Below are 18,625 nucleotides of genomic sequence, written 5' to 3'. Positions count from 1 at the left end.
AAGAAACAAATATGTTCCAAATAATTGTTATTGCTTTTGGAATAGTCATGATTCTAATTTTACTCTTCATCGTTAAAAATCTCTCCTTGGAAAAGGGACGAAAATTGAAGAAAATCTGGAGGAAACCTGCCAAGAAGAAAATTTTGAAGCTTTTTCGAAAAAATGCTATGTTATTTTCGAAAGTTAAGGAGGGAGGAGTTATATACCCCGAACAGCAGACGAAAGCTAATCGAAGGTAACACCTCGCTGACATAGCATGAAAAACCCTATATATTCTATTGTCACAATGTAAAAGACGCTGTTAATTATTCCAGCCTTGGCATTGGCTAGCCCTAATAAAACTTTATTTCTCTTTCTGTGTAATAAATGTTTTTAAAAACGCTCTCCCAAATTTTGAACATTTAAGTAACGCTTCTGACTCACAAAAAAAGTGTAAAAGTGCAAACTGGCTGAAACCGTGAACGTATGTTACGGACATGTGTCCCAACACGACAATTTTTTTTACAAAAGTTACCTTACTTTTTGAACACACCTCGTGCTTTTTGACGGACGCTGTACATTTTGCTTTTGCCACCACAAAATGCAGTTTAAATGAATTTATTTCATATTTTAGCCTCCTTTCTTTATTCTAAGCGGTGCGTTTGAACTACTTACCTGCAAGAGTGTTTTCTCCAGTTGTTTTCTTAATGCCAGTTTGGCAGCCGCTTGCCTCTGCGCCGGAGTTTGATTATCTTCCCTTGTCCGATCCTAACATTTAAAAAAATATATATCATTTCAATACGAAGAGACGGAGATCGTAACAACCAAGTTTATTACCTCTGGCATTATATTCTGTTGCATGTTACCGCCCATTGGTTTATTATCGACGCTGACCGGCTTAAGCAGCATTAAGATAAATATTCCGGTATTATAAGGAAACATTTCTGATAATAAGTATACAAAAATTCACCCAAGAAGGAATAAAACTGACCTTGACGGATTGGGGCGGGGCCGGCGTGATAGTCACCGACGGAGACAGATCTTTAACGCCGGGTGGAAATCCGGAGGGCGGCCTGCCCATCGAGGAACGCTGAGGGGGTTGAGGAACTGACAGGTTGGCGGCCCTGCCGCTGCCGATCGGGGTCGCGGTGATCTGGGGCGGATGAATCGTCGTTCTAGGGGCGGCCAATTGCTGCAACGAAATATTACAATCACCATTGCAAATTTCGAAGAATAGTTTTTAATATTTAGTTCAAATGAACACCAATTAGATCAAAAATTTATTGAAATTAATTGAATACAGTAAACTCAGTTAATAACGTACATGGAATATAACGCAAAGAGTATAAGATAGAGGTCGCGTACACTGTTACGAATGCCATCTATTATTTATGTCCAAGTACTAAAGTACCGTCATGGTGGTTTAAAGTAATGCGTCACATTGAAAATAATACAGTAGCTTGTAACGGATAACAGCACTTTATATTTTAATAAAAAAAATTCAAAACTATTTCAACATAATTTTTTTCACACTTTACCTGTCTCTAATGAAAAAAAAACCTGCCGCACAAAGTCCACTTGACACCAAGCATTTTAACCATTGATGTCCAGAAGTTGTCCAGAAATTATGTGATAGATACTTTCAGAAGGTGCTGGGAAAAGAATACTGCTGAAGAGTTCGAAGTTCAGTGGGATGGTTGGCACTCAAATGTTGACGTGATTGCCAATAGATTTGTATGATCTGTTCATAGATATAAGAAAGTGAACGGATTATCCAAGGGCGGCCATTAACATACAATGCAACAAGATTATTATTATTAATTAAGGTAATTATTAATCAAGGTAATAATCTTGTTGCATTGTATAAAATGGAAAGTCAAAGAATTAGCCAGAGGATTACAGGGTGAGGATTTTAGTTGTTCAACAGGTTTTCTAGAGGATAAGTGGCCCGGTATTGCACCAAAATTACAGCTCTGAGGATATTTTCAATGGTGACGAGACTGGGCTATTTTACAAGATGACTCCAGATCGCTTAAATGTAGAGGAGAAAAGTGTTTAGGTGGGATGCGGTCGAAGTTGAGGTACACCGTTTAGGTTTGTACAAAATAGGACAGGAAGCGAAAAATACAAACTTCTTGTTATTGGTAGATATGAACGACAGAGATGTATGAAAAATAAGAAAAATCTACGTTGTCATTTATAAGTCAAACCAGCAAGCGTGGATGACTTCAGCAATTTTTTATAATCATTTAAAAGTATAGGATGAAAAACTAAAACGTCAGAATAGAAAAATATTGCTTCTGGTTGACAATTGTGCAGCTCATCCAAATAGCCTCTCAGTCGCCCAACCAATAGATCAGGGCATGCCTTAAGACATATTACCAAAGATATTTTTTGTATCGTTTAATCTAGTCAATTGAAAATAAGGAGCCTTTCAATATCACTATCCTGGACTCCATAAAATACTTCAACCACTATTTCAAACTGCTTTCGACATGCAGGTGTCACAAAATCGGAAGATGAGTTTGATTCAGACAATTACTTACCTCTGGTTCAGTGGTTCGAAATGCACAAAAATAATGACGACGATGACTGTGGGGTTGCCCTAAGTAATTGGTTGCGCAATACCGGCCAACATTCAAATGTATCTTCCAAAGCTGGATAGCTTCCCAAATGTTGATAATAATTTAATAACAACCGAGTTATATTATTACTGAAGTTTTAGTGCCAAATGATCCCTTAAAGCTATGGCAACGAAAGCGATGATGATGTTCAAAGGATGAAGTACTGAAGCGCTTTGTACCGCTAAAATTGTTACAATTTTTTTACAATCTACTGATAATGTAACTGATGATATTATGCAAGCATCCTGGAAGGTTGAAAAGCACATCGGGAATATGAAATTTGTATTGAGAAAAAATAAACAAATAAAAATAACGAACTTTTTTACTCCAAAAATAAAAAAGCATATATATATTTTACTTGTATGTTGTAAAGTTTATATAGATAGATAAGTTTTTAGTTTAGATAGTTTAGTTTCTTTCGTTTTTTAGTACCTATATTAGTCTTTGTTAGTTTTCCATTTTTATGTAAAATAAAAAATAATTTAGAGGGTACTTTATAACCGAAGTTCACTGTATACGATAACACTCCGCTTAACGCGTGGAATAATAATGGGGTTAGGGGCACATGGATAGAAAATTGGTTAGGTTATAAATTTAATAAAAATATATTTTTTTAAGAAAAATAAAACCGAACAATTATTTCCTACATAAACAATATAAGCGAATATACTTATAAAAGCGAATAAAATTCTAAGTCAATTTTATGCCTTTTTGTCAATGCAGTTTGCGTTTTCGAACTGGTGTCAAAACTTGAATCATTTTCAACAAATTGGTTCAGAATTTCAGTTATAGTGGTCAAATGTCATCGAAAGTTCTTTTTGCTCTTCTTCGAAAACACTACTACCAATATTTTTGCTTTCTTTTTGCTCAGTTAATTCATTAAGCTTGTCATTAGAAAGCCTAGCCGCTGTTTCTTCCATTTCTATTTCTATTTCTTCGACGTCCTCCACATTTAACTCATCTAAACCAGCATGTTTCGCTAATTCCACTATTTCATCAAATCTGGCCAAATGTCATTCCGAGAAAGGCTTATGTTTTCTGCAGAGTTCATGATAATATAATTTTTCCAAAATTCTCTTATTGATTGCTTCTCTTCTCCGTCTGATTTTTCAAACATCTGTTTAAATGCTCGCCGAAAGTAATAAGCCTGAATTTGCTGTCAGAAAATGTCGCCTTGGTCCATTGCTTGAATTAAGGCAGTTGACATAGGCGCTAAGAAAACTACTTCGACTGGAATGCATGTCGTTACGTCTGATAAATTTGTTGGGTAGCTTGAAGCATTAGCAATGAATAGTAGTGCTACCATTTATAAAACTTCTGGATTTCTTCTGCGTCGGTAGTTCATGAACCGAACTTAAGCGTTCAACACAAAATACACTTCACTACAACCATCCAAAGAAAATGAGACCGAAAGCAACCTCACAGTCGCCACTGTTGTCCGTCCTTACATTCAAAACATCACCTATCACCTATCAAAAGTTCTTAGGAACTTGTCCAAAAATTTCCCAACATCTTCGATCCGTCAAATACAAAATTCCGTTTGAGGTACCAGGAGTTCACAGCATTTCGTGCATATGCGGCAAAGAATACATTGGAGACCAGAAGAACATGAAAGGGCCTTAAAGATAAACTCATCAGCAGTTGCTTGCATGCAATCAATTCTTCTAAGAACGAAAAATCCGAGACTCTATAGAAATCTCAAACAAGAGCTTGACGGAAACTGTTTCAGTCAAGCTCAGAAGCCACTGAATTTTTTGATAGGGTTTGAAAACCAAAGACCATTTGACTTAATTTCAAGTTTAAGTCAAGCTCTGAAGAAGCCAACACGATGATTGACGAAACATAAGCAAGTTCGATTTATCAACAACCGACTTATGAACAATCCCAAAACTTTTGTAAATAGTATTACAGTAGCCTGTGGAAGTTTCTTTGAAAAATTGATTGAAATTTGAAAAAGAGATAGGCAGAAATGTTCAGTGAACCAATCCTGAAAAATTTTCATAGTTATCTTTTTGCAAATTACAAGCAAATTTGACTTAGATGCGCCTTTCATCGCTCTAGTGATGGGTTCTTGGAGTGGTAAACTAGTAGAGACTTTAATTTGAAATCTCCGCATGCGTTACCACCCAATAGAAGTGTTAAGCGTTCTTTTGCAGCTTTAAACTCTGGTGATCGTTTCTCTTCACGGGATAGAAATGGTCGTTTTGGCATTCTTTTCTGAATCAGGACTGACTGTTTTTCATCAACATTAAAAAGTTATTGTGGATGATAATTTCCTTTTCTGTAATCCTTATGTTGTGAAAATTATTTCGATGTTGAAATCTCCTCGACTGGCAACGAAACTTTCACTCATGTCGGCCACTTAAGAATATAACCTCACTTTTTTGTTTTATTATCAATCTTTTGAGTTTGGGAGCTGCTGTTCACGAAAAGCTAAATTTTCTGCTGTGATACGAGGTAGTAAATCTTCTACAAAATTATAAATCAGAGAAATTCGCTAAGAATAAAAGGTATACGTTTTGGATCAACAACTTTGAACTTAAAGTTTAAAAATGTGTGAAAGTTGTGTTAGGTTGCTTATTATGTTTATTTTTGCTATAAAAATAGCTAATAGGAATCAGAAACTCATATAATTCCTCTTCTTTCCAGAGATAAGACAACATAGAACAATGCAACTTTTGGATGAAAGTTTATGCCCTTCATACCAGCAGAATGACAACACATTTATTCAGCGCTTCTATAAATGACCCGACAATGTCAAAATCTCCTATGAAAAGAGAAATCCAAGTCATTAGATCCCTCAAATGATTCTGACACTGAAGATGGAGATGTTGCTCAACTTCCAGTCAAAACCACTACACCTACACCATCAACTTCTCGCTGTGACATATGACAGGAAATAGAAGTGACGGTTAGACATTTCGCTTTTTTTTGGATAAACGTTCGCTGTTCCATTTGTTAACAACACGAATTCCGCATCTCAGTAAAAAAAATGTAGCACTGCGAATTCTTCGACAAGGAAATAAAAGAAATTCTAGACCTAATAAACTCGAACTGCACTTTCTAATATTATTATGTTATGCAATAATAATAAATCGTAACTTTTACGTCAGAAATGTTTAATAGCCTACGTAGTTAATAATGTATAGAAGATGAAAGGCATAAGAACAAATTATACAGGGTGTCCAGTATAAGATCATATACATGGGGATATTGGAAAGAGATAAATATATAAATAGGAAAATATTGTAAATATTTAAACGACGCTGTATCTCTTACAGTTTCCGATAAAAGTTTTTGGGGGAAGGGTGAAATATTGATTTAGAAAAAGTTGAATAACTTTTTTCTGGGCTAATCAGATTGCGATGAACTTAGTTTAGTTTCAAAGAGTATTTATAGGAGCTTCGATTGGCATTAATTCTTGTACAGCCTGTCAAAAAAGCTATGATTTTTTCGAAAATTTTAAATATTTTTAGCTAGGATGAAAGAGCGTAAAAAACACAGCTAGAGATATTAATAAAAATGGGGTTAATATATTTTTTAACCGTAGCATAGTAATAGTACCAGAGGCGACAGACGTTACGTGGGATGGTTATATTTTCTACAAGAGTTAAATTTGATTTTGTCCTAATTTATTCATAATAATCGCCAATAATCAATAATAGTTAGCGTAGCATTGGCATGATAATGGCACGAAAATAAAACAAAATAATCCGTTTAAACTAAGTTTTTTTTAATGTACGTTGCATCCGTTTAAAATGCCTTTAGAGAACGAAATCGCTTTCGATTTGCTTGTTGTTAGATTCTGTTTAGTGTTAGATTTTGTTTAGTGTTAGATTTTATTTGAATTAAAATATTTTTTTTTGCAGTTCATGGCGTTAGAAATCATCGACCAAAGCGGACTTCAATTAGTTTGAAACCCAGCCCAGACATCAATTTATTGAGCCATTTTCTGAATAATTCTTTCTAACCTAATGTTTTATATATAAAATAAAAGTACTATTGAACCTTTACTATAAATTATCATGCCGGCATAATATGTCATACCTTCGTTATCTCTAATACTGCTTCTATTATACCTTCTTAAAAGTTTTTTTTAATTAATTTTTATTTATATCCCAGAGGGGAAAACGATATTGCCATGCCACTACCCGCTGTATTTTTTTAAGCTCTTTCATCTTAGATATAAACATATATACCATTATATTTGAAATTTTCGAGAAAATCATAAAAAAATGCTGTTTCTGACATGAAGCGCCTCCTACCGACATGTAAAAGAATTAATATTGTGATATTGACACGCCGGTCGAAGCTCCTATACTCTATAAAACTAAACTAAGTACGTCGAAATCAGTAAGCCAAAAAAAAAAATATTCAATTTTTTCTAAACCAATATTTGGCCCGTCATCCACCCTTTATTTGACGAGATAGAAAAAAAATAGTTCAAACAAAAAAGTTTCCTTATCTAGAGTACATTACCTTAAAACTAATTTTAGTATAGGTTAATTTGGAATATTTTTAAGAAAACCCTCTTGGCCGATTTACCTATAATTTTTTTTTCTAAGTTGTAGGAGAAACGGTTGGGCCACCCGATACATCATCTTACACTGGACACCCTGTACACAGGGTAGCTCATTATTATGCGATTGTTTTGTACCTCCAAAACGGCTTATTTTACCGACAACTTTTGAATACAAAAGTTGTTTGAATATGCGGCATGCGATGGACAGACCATTTTTAACTATTGATAAACGCTTATGCCATACACGGAAGCACAAAAATGGGATTATTCAATTGCCAAATTGATTGTCCCATCCCAAGTTGGCAGACACTAAATAATAATAGATAATAAATAATATGAAGGTAAAGCAAGGCAAAGGAAGAAATCATTACAATAATTGCTACATTTCTGTTCAAAAACTTGATAAAGGCTTGTATTATTCCCGTAATAAACCTTCGATGTGCGTCTGCATGGATTTTTGAAGTAGTAAAAAAGCGTCAAAACAATTTCATAAATCATATCTATTTGTACCGGGCAAGCAAAGTAATTCTCTATTTTTTAGCAAAATATACATAAATTTACTGTTAAAATACAACAATTATCTTTAAAATATCAATAATTAATGTAATAAAAAGCAAAAATAAGTGTAAAGAAATGCCTTTTCCACCTGTAGAAGTGATTGATATGTATCGTGCTTTTTTTTTCAACGTATTGCAGACGCAACTGTTTCTGATGATCTATGAATGAATGAATCTATGCGCTAAAGTATCCTGTATTACGATGCAAAGGTCCTAGTGCTTTACCTATGATATTTTTTTTCATTATTTTAATATATTGTATTCCAATATTCAATCATATGGGAACTAGTGTTAACTTTTTTTTACATTTTAAATATAGTATCGATCCCTTAATGGTAAATTTATACATATTTTGCTAAAAGAACGAATAAGTATTCAATAATGTTTGGGTATCCTGGAAATGTTCCCAAAGATGGCGACATTATTTTGTTTTTATTTATTTAACTGATATTCCAGATTAGGAAAGAGCTATCGAAATGCAGTTGCGTGTTGGACTATTATTTGGTCATCTTTTGATCCAATAGAAGTGATATCAATGCACGAAACTTTTTTAAGAAAATAAATTTTCATTTGTAGTGATGCCGCAATCTGTAATATATTATTTCTCAAAAAACGGAATTTAAAATCCAAGAATGCGATTGCTAGATTGCTCTAGAAATTAAAAAATAATTTCCAGCATTTTCGCATTGTCCCTTTGGTCATAAGCAATCAATCTTCCATCCAGCACATCCATGGAAAGAGTATACTAGACCTTGGAATAGAAAATCCAAGGACTACAAATCGGGTTATCTGGATGTCCAATTCCAGAGTTCCTTAACTGAACTAAAGAAAACTAAGAACATATCAAACTTGGTCAAAAACAATGCTGACAATGGGTTGTGGTTGACTTTTGATAGAAAATACGAAATATACAAGGAAGCCGTTGAAAACAGTTAGTACAAATTAGTTTGTACATCACACAACGATATGCAGGGTGTCGAGTTTGAAAAATCGAAATTTTGCATATTTGAAAATGATTGCAATTGCTTAGTAAATTTTGGACACCCTGTAAAGGAAGATTTTTGTGTTTCCTTTTACCTAGCATAACATAAAATTAATTAAAAATTAAAAATGGTTAAATGGCGCGTTGTTTAAAACTCGCTACATCTTTCAAAATGTTTGAATTAATAAAGACACCTAAGAAACTATTGGGATTAAGTATAGCGAGACCTAAAGAAGCATATACCATGAAGCTTTCTCAGAAATCCAAAAGTGAAATAATATACAGGGTGTTCAAATGGTAAGTTATAGATTAGATAAGACTAAAAGAAACAATTTAAAATTATTTTCAAATATACAGGAAAAATGTTTTGTACTCAATCACCCAATGTATGGTCTATACTGAGTGTTTTCGGATTTATGGCCGTTTTCTCGTCAAGAATGCACTGTGTTAAAGATTCCATATTTTTAACGGCATTTCCAAGAGCTGTAATCTTATTATGCCCACAATTTTATAAAGTCGTTTATACACGGTGAGTCAAAATGAAAAATATAAATTTTGGTGAAAAAAATCAAATGAAAAACCCTGTTATTGCTCTTTTAAATTTATTAATCATTCCCTATACCTAAACTTAGATTTTTCGAAGTATGTATAAACATTTTTACGAACAAAACTCCGAAAATTTGTCAAATTATGTAAAAATATCGCAATAAGCCGAGAAAAATAAAAATAAATAGGGAATTTTTTTATTTTGTGAAAAAAACGTTACCTTCTTTATATTAATTTAGAATTATACCTTTCTTAAAGCTCAAAATATTATTGAAGTATAAATAATGTTTTCAGATCGCATCTTTTTGTGCAAATGTCAGTTGGCCATGCAAATCTAAGTTTGCCATGTAAATATATGTAGCAAAATCGTTTAAAGTCCCTGTTAGCATTAGAAGCAATAAATAAGGGAACCGATTCGAGGAATCCCAAACGACGAGACGGCGACGTATCGCATAATAAATGTAAATTTCATTGTATTTTTCAAATTACTTCTTGAAACTAAATTGGAAAAAACCTGAATCGTGGTTGATGGCTAAACAATTCTTGTCTTAATTTCCTTTCAAAAAAGTAATGGTGATAGGACTTTCATAGAAAGAGGAATGGCATTGTAAAGTTTATAAATATTGTAAAAAAAGCTTCATTGAAAGAGAGATGTCTTGTTCGGTGGTGGAGAGACAAGACCTTTAAATCTAAGGTTTAAACTGTCCGATGCGTTACTTTGTCAAGTAAAGTGGACTGTTATTAAAGATAATGTTATGAAAAAATACCAAGGAGTGTAGGCTACGCCTGTTCTGCATATTCAACCGTTTGGCATCTTGTAGTTTGTGCAAGACTCGATCATATTTCCTTATATCATAAATAAACCGTAGACAGTCTCTTGTACTTAACACTAAAGATTCTGCCACTATAATTTTTTGAACTTCAGACCAAAATCTGTGTTAATTCTTGGACCAAGATAAAGCAAACTGTAAAACTCTGCCACCCGCTTGTATCTTAAATTCTTTTAAATCTTTATTAATTAATTGCTGGTGCAAATTGTAAATAAAAGAGGTCCCAGTATAGAACCTTGTGGCACGCCGAAACTAACAGTTTCTCTACCTGACTTCGTATTAACATTTTGGCATTTTCTGAAAATCCGACATAATTTAAAATAGCTAACGGTAGTTCATGGCATATCGTGTCAAGCGCTTTCTATTAGTCCAGAAGCAGCAAAACGGATGACTGAGCGGAATCTAATGATTTTATAATGTCATCTGTAACACTCAAAAGCGCACAACTACATCCAGAGCGATATCCTGATGATATTTGTGTCTACAAAAAGTCGTATTTGATTCTGCATAATCATTTCTGGAGGTTTTGATAAGCAGCGTAAAATACTAATTTATCTAACTATCTATTTTATTATTTTTATTTTTGGGAAGTCCAATGAGAATGTGTCAATAATGTAACCATATAGGATGCGTTTGTTGTTTATTTTCTGAAAACTGTAAAAAATAGTGGTTTATAGCTGAAGTACTAGCCACCAGCAAGACGTGTAATTGTAATTTTACATAAACATCTCAAAGACTATTGCACTTGGGTATAGGACATATTATACAAGAAATGTGCAGAATTTTTGGGTGTTTCATTAAAAAATATATAACTATATCTGTCTGTGATTTCTGCGACACCCTGTATATATAAAAATATATCTTGAAAACAGTTTACTATTCTTTTTTGGAGGGAATTTATAAAAAAATTATAAATGTATTTGAGCATGCTTTCTTAGCGAGAATAATGTATTTTGTAGATAAATATCATAGTTTTATAGGTAACAACATGACTTCAGAAAAGATTGAAGCAATTGAACTGCTGCTTGTTCGTATTTCCGTGGGATAATTTTAAGTTAGTTGGTGACGTGACTTGGAAGTCCCCCGATTATTGAGATGTTCATATTTTTAACAATCTGTCATTGGAGTTAAAAAACGACTTAAAATATTTTTGTTATTCAAAACATTTTATCGTCTAGACGAATTTTTTTTAAATAAATCTTGGGGTGGGCCTTTAAGAACATTGTTCTTAATTTGTATCCCTTAAGTTTTATAACGCATAGGCTGTCCCTTAAGGTTCAGTTTTAGGCCCTGTAATCTTCATATTATATGTAAATTGTATATTGAAAATTTTACCGTGATACGATGACCTCTAGGAGAAGTGCTGTAGGGTACGGTCTGTTCATAGATATAAGAAAGTGACAAATTGCTTTTGAATGGGATTATCCAAGGGTGGTCATTAACAATCAATGCAACAAGATTTTTACCTAAAGTTTCGGAATTTAAATTCAGGTAAAATTGTGGTCCGTAATAGAAAATAATTTTATACCTACCTGTGTTTAATATTCTTTGGTTTGGTATACTACTTAGTTTAAGTTTATTGGTAATCATTCTTATTCCGTGTGTAATACAGCGTGTGTTGAATCGTGTGCGAATTATACAAAATATGTGCGAGTCTAGTGTATCTCAGGAGATGCTCCCAAATGTAGAAAACACTATTGTATTGAGACTAAAGAAGTTATAAACAATGTTTATTTGACTCTCATTGAACGTGATGCCAGCAAGCAAGCATCTTTAGAAGAAACGGCCACATTGACGAAAATTCCAACATCAACTACATGGAAAATTGTGAATTTTCTAGAGTGTAGATCAAGATATAATACGGCGTAAAATTCACCAGTTATACGAGGAACAAAGCGTGCCTACATTAGATATCTTAATTAGGAGAAAAAGATGAAACCGGTGTTAAATATGGCAGAACTACCTTATGGCAGTGTATTCAACACATGGGTTTTAGATTTACAAAAATTGACAAAAGGCAAGTTTTAATCTTTTAGAATTCGGAAATGGCGACTGGAATATCTAGAAAAAATTAGGATTTACAGAGAACAACAAAGCCAATTATTTACTTGGATGAAATCTGGTTCGACACTTATGATACCCCGGAAAAAGGTTGGGTTGACTCAACTGATAAGTGTAAAACAAAAGGGCCATCAAAAAGAGGTAAAAGACTAACTAATCTGCATGCTGGCTCTAAAGATGGTGGGATTCCAAATGGACTTTCTCTGTCTGCGAAAAATATTAAAGATTCTTCTCTGGCTTACCATGAAGACACCACCGCTGATTTATTTGAAAGTTGGTTTTAAAACAAACTAGTTCCAAACATTCCTCCTAATAACGTCATTGTAATGGACAATGCAAGTTAGTGTTTAGTATATTTCCTAACAAAACCCCGAATAATTAAATTCCAAGCAAAGTACGGACCTGTTCGGCCATATTTCATTCTTACAGCCTGTCCGGGTCTTTCCTTAATTCGTATCAGTTAGTCACTTTCTTATATCTATGACAAGACTTTACTCGATAGATTGATGACATGGTTTGGAAATATTAATCTATATTTCAACGCAAGCAAAACCCAAACTATAAGAAACAATGTGATAATTTTAATATCTGTTTAGGCAATGACATTATCGCAAGTAGGGATACTGTGAGGTTTCTAGGATTGAGATTGGATGAATGTCTGTGATACAACTCGAAATAGTGTAAATTATCTTTTTATAAATCTTCGTGAGGTTTTAATTTATAGAATTTTAAGTTAGTTGGTGACGCGACTTCGAAGTCCCCCGATTATTCAGGTGTTCGTATTTTTAACAATATGCCATTGGAGTTAAGCGACAAAACTTTAAAACGTCTATTTAAAAAAACGATTACAAATATTTTTGTTATCCAAAACGTTTTATAGTCTAGAGGAATTGTTTTCAGTAAACGTTTTTTTATCTGTCTATGTATATTGTACCTATTATGTATTTTGGCTATTCCTATACCATTTTGTAGTTTTCTTTGGGAAAATAATAATAATAATTATTATTATTATTATTATTATTATTATTATTATTATTATTATTATTATTATTATTAGTAGTAGTAGTATTATTACCAAATCATTGTAAATCGTTATGAACCCCTACAAATCTCAAAGTCTCTAATAAATTACCGAAAATCACATCTTAACGCTCAACCGGTTGATTATATTAAAAACTAAAAATGTTGCGATAACCAAACGAATGCAATAGATAGAAAAAAAAAACATACCCCTCTCATAAGGGAAGGCACGCCCCCCGGACTCGACTTGGGGTGCAGTCCGGGCGTGGAACCATGCCGCGTGTGCGCCGTTTGAGGCGACTGGCCTTTGGCATTTGCTGGAGGAACCTAAGCGAAAAAAAAAACATTTTTCCCGCCCTACCGACGTAAGAAGGGAATGTTCGCGAACCTTCACGACAGTCGGGGTAATACTTAATCCGCTGGGGAGACCGGCGGGGGGCAACGCCGAAGGGGGCACCCCCGGCGGAAGCTGCACCGCCATGTTCTCCTTAAGCTGTTGCGATTGTTTCAGTTTTTTGAGCAGCACGAGTTTCATTTCTTCGGCTCGCAGTTCCTCCCTCAGTCTTCGAAGGCCCCTCTCTCTATAGACAAAAAAAAAACACGTAAAATCTAGTCGGAGCAATTGCACAGTTACGTCATAGCATGATATCTTTACCTAGTTCGTTACTGGATGTAGTAAATTGATACAGGAATTTGAAATGACTTTTGAGAGATAAAGGAACTTATGTGACCCCAAACAAACCAGACCTGCGGTTAAAGTCAAATTTCAAAAATTTGCCTGTGACAGTTTTTACCTACCGAACGATACATCAGTCTTAACTACTGCGGGCAGAAAACAAATGAATTGCGAAAACGTTTGGGACATATGTCCTTTCTTTTCAAAACGGACCCAAAAATCTCCCCCCCTCCCATTCAATTAGAAAACACCCTGTATATTAAAGTCCGATGTATTTTTATGTATTTCCATTGATTGTTATAAAATGTAGAAAGATGGAAGGGGTTAGTACCATGAATTCTTTGAAAAATGGTTAGCCGTGTTCTCTGTAACCCGCCATGCAAATTGTTATAGCATTTTTTTTGCAATTTGCGACTTAAAACGTACCGTGCGTTCAATTTATCTTGATAATATCAAGGTAAACAAAAAAAAACAAAATGTAGGGTTAGTAGCCATTTTTTTCCAGTGAGTATCAATTTTCTGACATATAAGCCAATATCATATTTTTTTTAATGGAACACCCTGTATATTTTATATGTTTATGTTTGACATATTAGTAAACAACGTTGATGGTTTTATTATTCAAGTATTTGTACAGTGGAGTTCCTTTAAAATATGTGCCCCTTTCACGCACAAAGATGCAATTTTAAACGGAAACCTATGGCCGCAAGGTGCAAGACTAAGCAGATATTTCTTTCCCAAGAAAAATGTAAAAAACAGCGCCAGTAAATACGACTCAGAAAATGAGGATTTTTGTAAAAAAGACGGTGAGACATTTATGAACCTTAATATTCAAGGGAGTATCACAAACAAAAAAGAAGCCCTCGAATCAATACTAAATAACAACGACGTCAATGTGTTTTGTATCTCAGAACATCATGAATCCTCAGACATTAGTCTTCTTAAGCTTTTAGATTATAAGGTTCTTAGTTATTTCTCGAGAACTGGTTGCAGAGGAGGGGGAGTCTGTATCTTGGGTCGAGAAAGTTTAAATTTTTCAAAAATTCCATTTAATAACTCCGAAGAAAAAACATTTGAAATGTGTTCAATAAAATTAGAGCTTAACAAGGAATGTATCACAATTTTCTCTGTATACCGATCTCCGAAGGGAGACTTCGACGCATTTGTAGAGAAACTCTCAATAATGTTAGAAGCTATATACGAACCAAAAAATAAGCACATTTTTCGCGGCGACATTAATGTCAACTTGCTTGAAAACAACAAACAAACTAAAATAACTTATCATTCTAGAACATGCATTAACAATATTTTCGTCGACTTTACCGGACTAAAAAGTTTGGCAGTAGACACATGTATCTCTGACCAAACGTTGCAGCTCTTCATTTTTGAGGAGTTCTGTCATAATAATTGTACAGAACGCTTTCTCCGAAAGTTTGGCGAAAACAATGTAAATTCTTTTATGAAAAGTCTGGTACAGAAAAAAAACCAATTGATTTAATAGAGAATTAAGAGAGCTGAGTCGTGCGGTACACGAGATGCATCAAATAAACAAAAGAATAAAAAATGATCTATATAATAAAAAATACAAAGGGGTTTAAATCCCATTACAACAAAAAACTTAAACACGCAAAGAAAACTCGCCACAATTTAAGGTTAATGAAATCTGATAATATAAGTAGGGAATAGTCAGGCCAAATAGCAACGATAAAAGTAAATCCTCTTCTATAACCAACATAACCGTTGGTGGTGAAAAACTACAAGACGGATACAAAATCTGTGAAATTTTTAACAAATATTTTGCTGAACTTGCTAACAATAGCAAGCAGCCTCAAAATCTAACGCCTGATATTAAAATACACTCAAGCTCGATGTTTCTCTACAAACCTACTACAACAGTAGAGATAACACAAGTAATTGGAAAAGTACGCCGTAAGAAATCATCTGGAATCGATGAAATACCTTGTTAATCTCTATTAAAGATATTATAGCTCCCATTCTATCATATCCACAGGCCTTAAAAATCTCAAAAATCGTACCTATTTTAAAAAATAAAGGCAAGAAATAAAACCAACATAGAGAATTACCGTCTAGTAGCTCTTCAATATCAAGTAGCAAAAAAAGTCCTGTTATAATGAGAGACTGCACAAGTTCCTTGAAAAATACTCTTTGATTCCTGATGCTCAGAACGGATTCAGAGCCAACCGCGCCACAAGTACAGCTCTGGACTGTGCTCTGGAGCATATCTACAATAACCTTAATAACAAAACAGCCACATTAGGCTTATTTTTTAATTTGAGCCGCGCATTCGACACTGTCGATCACAGCCTGCTCTTAAAAAAACTGGAAAATATGGGCATTAGAGGTCCAGCAAACTCATGTGTTAAATCTTACCTCTCCGAAAGAGTACAGCAGGTTGTGATCGTAGGTTCAAAATCTAGCCCTCAATATGTAGGCATAGGTACCCCGCAAGGATCCTGCCTATCACCGCTCCTCTTTAATTGTTTTACTAACGATCTTCCCCAGGATAATATAGATGCATTATTAGTACTGTATGCAGATGACACAAGCATTTTAGTTACAGATAAAAAAGATAGAGGGACGTTCTATAGAAAACGTGGAGGCTACTAAGTTTCTCGGTCTGCACATTGACAACAAACTTACATGGAATCATCACATCGACAACATATTGGCTCTACATGACATAAGCCCTTGCTCATACTTAATCCAAAATATTAGAGATACGGTATCCATTGACGTTTTAAAGCTGGTGTACTATGGGCTGTTCCAATCAGTGATAGGTTACATGATGTAACGAATAGCACGTAAGAAAGTAACATAAGATGGAATAAGAGATGAGACTTGCACGGCAAAGAGATTACTTAGACGTTCCATTCTCTAGACTGCATATCGGGCAACAAAACCCAAGGTATTTTGGCTTGAAAGTACATGGAGTCGCTTTAAATCTCTATAAATGCTTCGAAGAAACTGATAGTTTATCTGTGTTTAAGAAAAGAATTAAGACCTTTTTAACTGATAGGTGTCTCTACTCAGTAGATGATTTTTTTTTAAATGTATTGTTTAAACACTGTATTTTAATGTGATGTGACGTGCTTAATATACCCATATATGTGTTATATGTAGTATCGAAAAGCGAAATAAATATCTATCTATCTATCTATCTATCTATACTTTCTGAATAATAAAAGTGCAACCGCAGCTCGTCATCAGTATATTAGACTTTATCCAGGCGCTGAACTCCTTCAAAACATATATTTCCAAGCCTGACAAAGAAATTTGAAGGAAACGGTAATGTATTAAATGTTTTAAATGAAGAAAATATGGCAAACATATTAGGATTCTATGAAGCACATCCAGTATCAATAGACAGGTAGTTCTGGGGGATCAATGCACTGAGAATATAAATATAATGCATTTTAATTTCGTAAAACTCAAAACCCAAGGGCAGAACAACGTTAAAACGTTATAGGAGGATGCAGTTTTGTTTGGATTTTTTAAATAGACATAATGAGGATAACAATTTTTTGAAAAAGATTTTATGGACTGATGAAAATATTTAATGTTGGACATGCTCCTATAATTTACTTTTTCGACGTTATGGTACTCGTTACCCCTAATTAATAATAAAAAGAAAACATATCAAAATTTTATTTTTTCAGCGCCCCGTATATCGAAAGCGAAGAGGTATTCCAAAAAAAATTATGCCGAATTTTCGTAAGACTTCTTCTCCCTTCCTTTTTGCCACAGAGGGCAGATAACACCCTGTATAAGCGGCGAAAGTTTGTTTTTTGGGGCAAGGATTTGGACATATTAATTGTTTATAAATAATTAACTGATCGAGTGATTACGTAAATAAATATAAATAAAGTATTATGATGTTACAAATGAAATTATTGTTAATTTGATTTGATCACTTATATGAATGACATGAATACATTACCATATTTGGGTGCGTACTATTAATAGAAATAAAAAATATTGGTTAAATATACGGTTTTTTTTTTAGATCTTTTTTGAAGTAATACTCCGCGAAAAAAATTAAACGTTGAATTTCAAAATACAGGGTGAGTCAACGATAGAGTTTGAAAAATTATGAGGAAGTGGTTAATAAAAAAGTTATATATATATATATATATATATATATATATATATATATATATATATATATATATATATATATATATATATATATATATATATATATATATATATATTGCTAGGCTGCACAATTTAAAATTACTTTAAACTATATAGGGTGGCTCAAAAAAAGCGTGATGAATCAAACATGCATTTTTTTAAATGGAACATTCTATTTTTAACTTTTGTTTTGAATTCGTTTTGAAAATGTTCGGACCTAAACCTAGTAGTTTTCGTCAGGTTCGATATTAGCGTTATTTGAAGATGACATAAAAGATACCGCACGGTGTTCAAAATAAACGAATATATTTGAATCATTTTAAATTGAAAAATTTCGATTTTTTATATTATTATTTTTTCGGAAAGATCTTACAGAGATCCACAACTTTTATTATATCATATACCTATTTTTAATACCTTGCGATTTATTTGAATTTTTCCAGTATTTATCCCTTCCCCTTCTCCGTACCGTATATTGTTACTGCAATTGTTTACAAATTATTATTTGGCGATTAAAAGTCCTTAAATAATCATCGAAAAAAGCGCTTACAAGTTGACGTAGGGCGTATCCCATTGTGGACACTTTTACTGATAGAGAGTCGCGGTTTACGCGACACTGTGCTAATTTTTTGTAAAATTAAAGATGCCGTCAACAAAATTATCAAGGCCCTCT

At 33.6% G+C, this 18,625-nt stretch overlaps 1 protein-coding gene across 3 annotated transcripts in view; it reads right to left on the bottom strand.

Moving 5' to 3' along the window:
* Positions 1 to 18,625, bottom strand: part of LOC132708289 (transcriptional repressor p66-beta) — a 62,119-nt gene that overhangs the window by 14,995 nt on the left and 28,499 nt on the right. For 2 of the 3 annotated variants that reach the window (XM_060680521.1, XM_060680522.1), the window contains exons 3-7: positions 13,510 to 13,702; positions 13,332 to 13,448; positions 971 to 1,171; positions 817 to 876; positions 655 to 747 (exon numbers count right to left, since the gene is read on the bottom strand). In XM_060680521.1, coding sequence (XP_060536504.1) covers positions 655 to 747; positions 817 to 876; positions 971 to 1,171; positions 13,332 to 13,448; positions 13,510 to 13,702 — 664 coding nt within the window. The remainder of the gene's footprint in view (positions 1 to 654; positions 748 to 816; positions 877 to 970; positions 1,172 to 13,331; positions 13,449 to 13,509; positions 13,703 to 18,625) is intronic. The other variant, XM_060680523.1, reaches the window with a different exon arrangement.

This window comes from Cylas formicarius, unplaced genomic scaffold (genome assembly GCF_029955315.1).
Source record: "Cylas formicarius isolate icCylForm1 unplaced genomic scaffold, icCylForm1.1 PGA_scaffold_10__41_contigs__length_53128322, whole genome shotgun sequence".
NCBI classification, from domain to species: Eukaryota; Metazoa; Arthropoda; class Insecta; order Coleoptera; family Brentidae; genus Cylas; species Cylas formicarius.
This window is presented reverse-complemented; position numbering and strand designations above follow the sequence as displayed.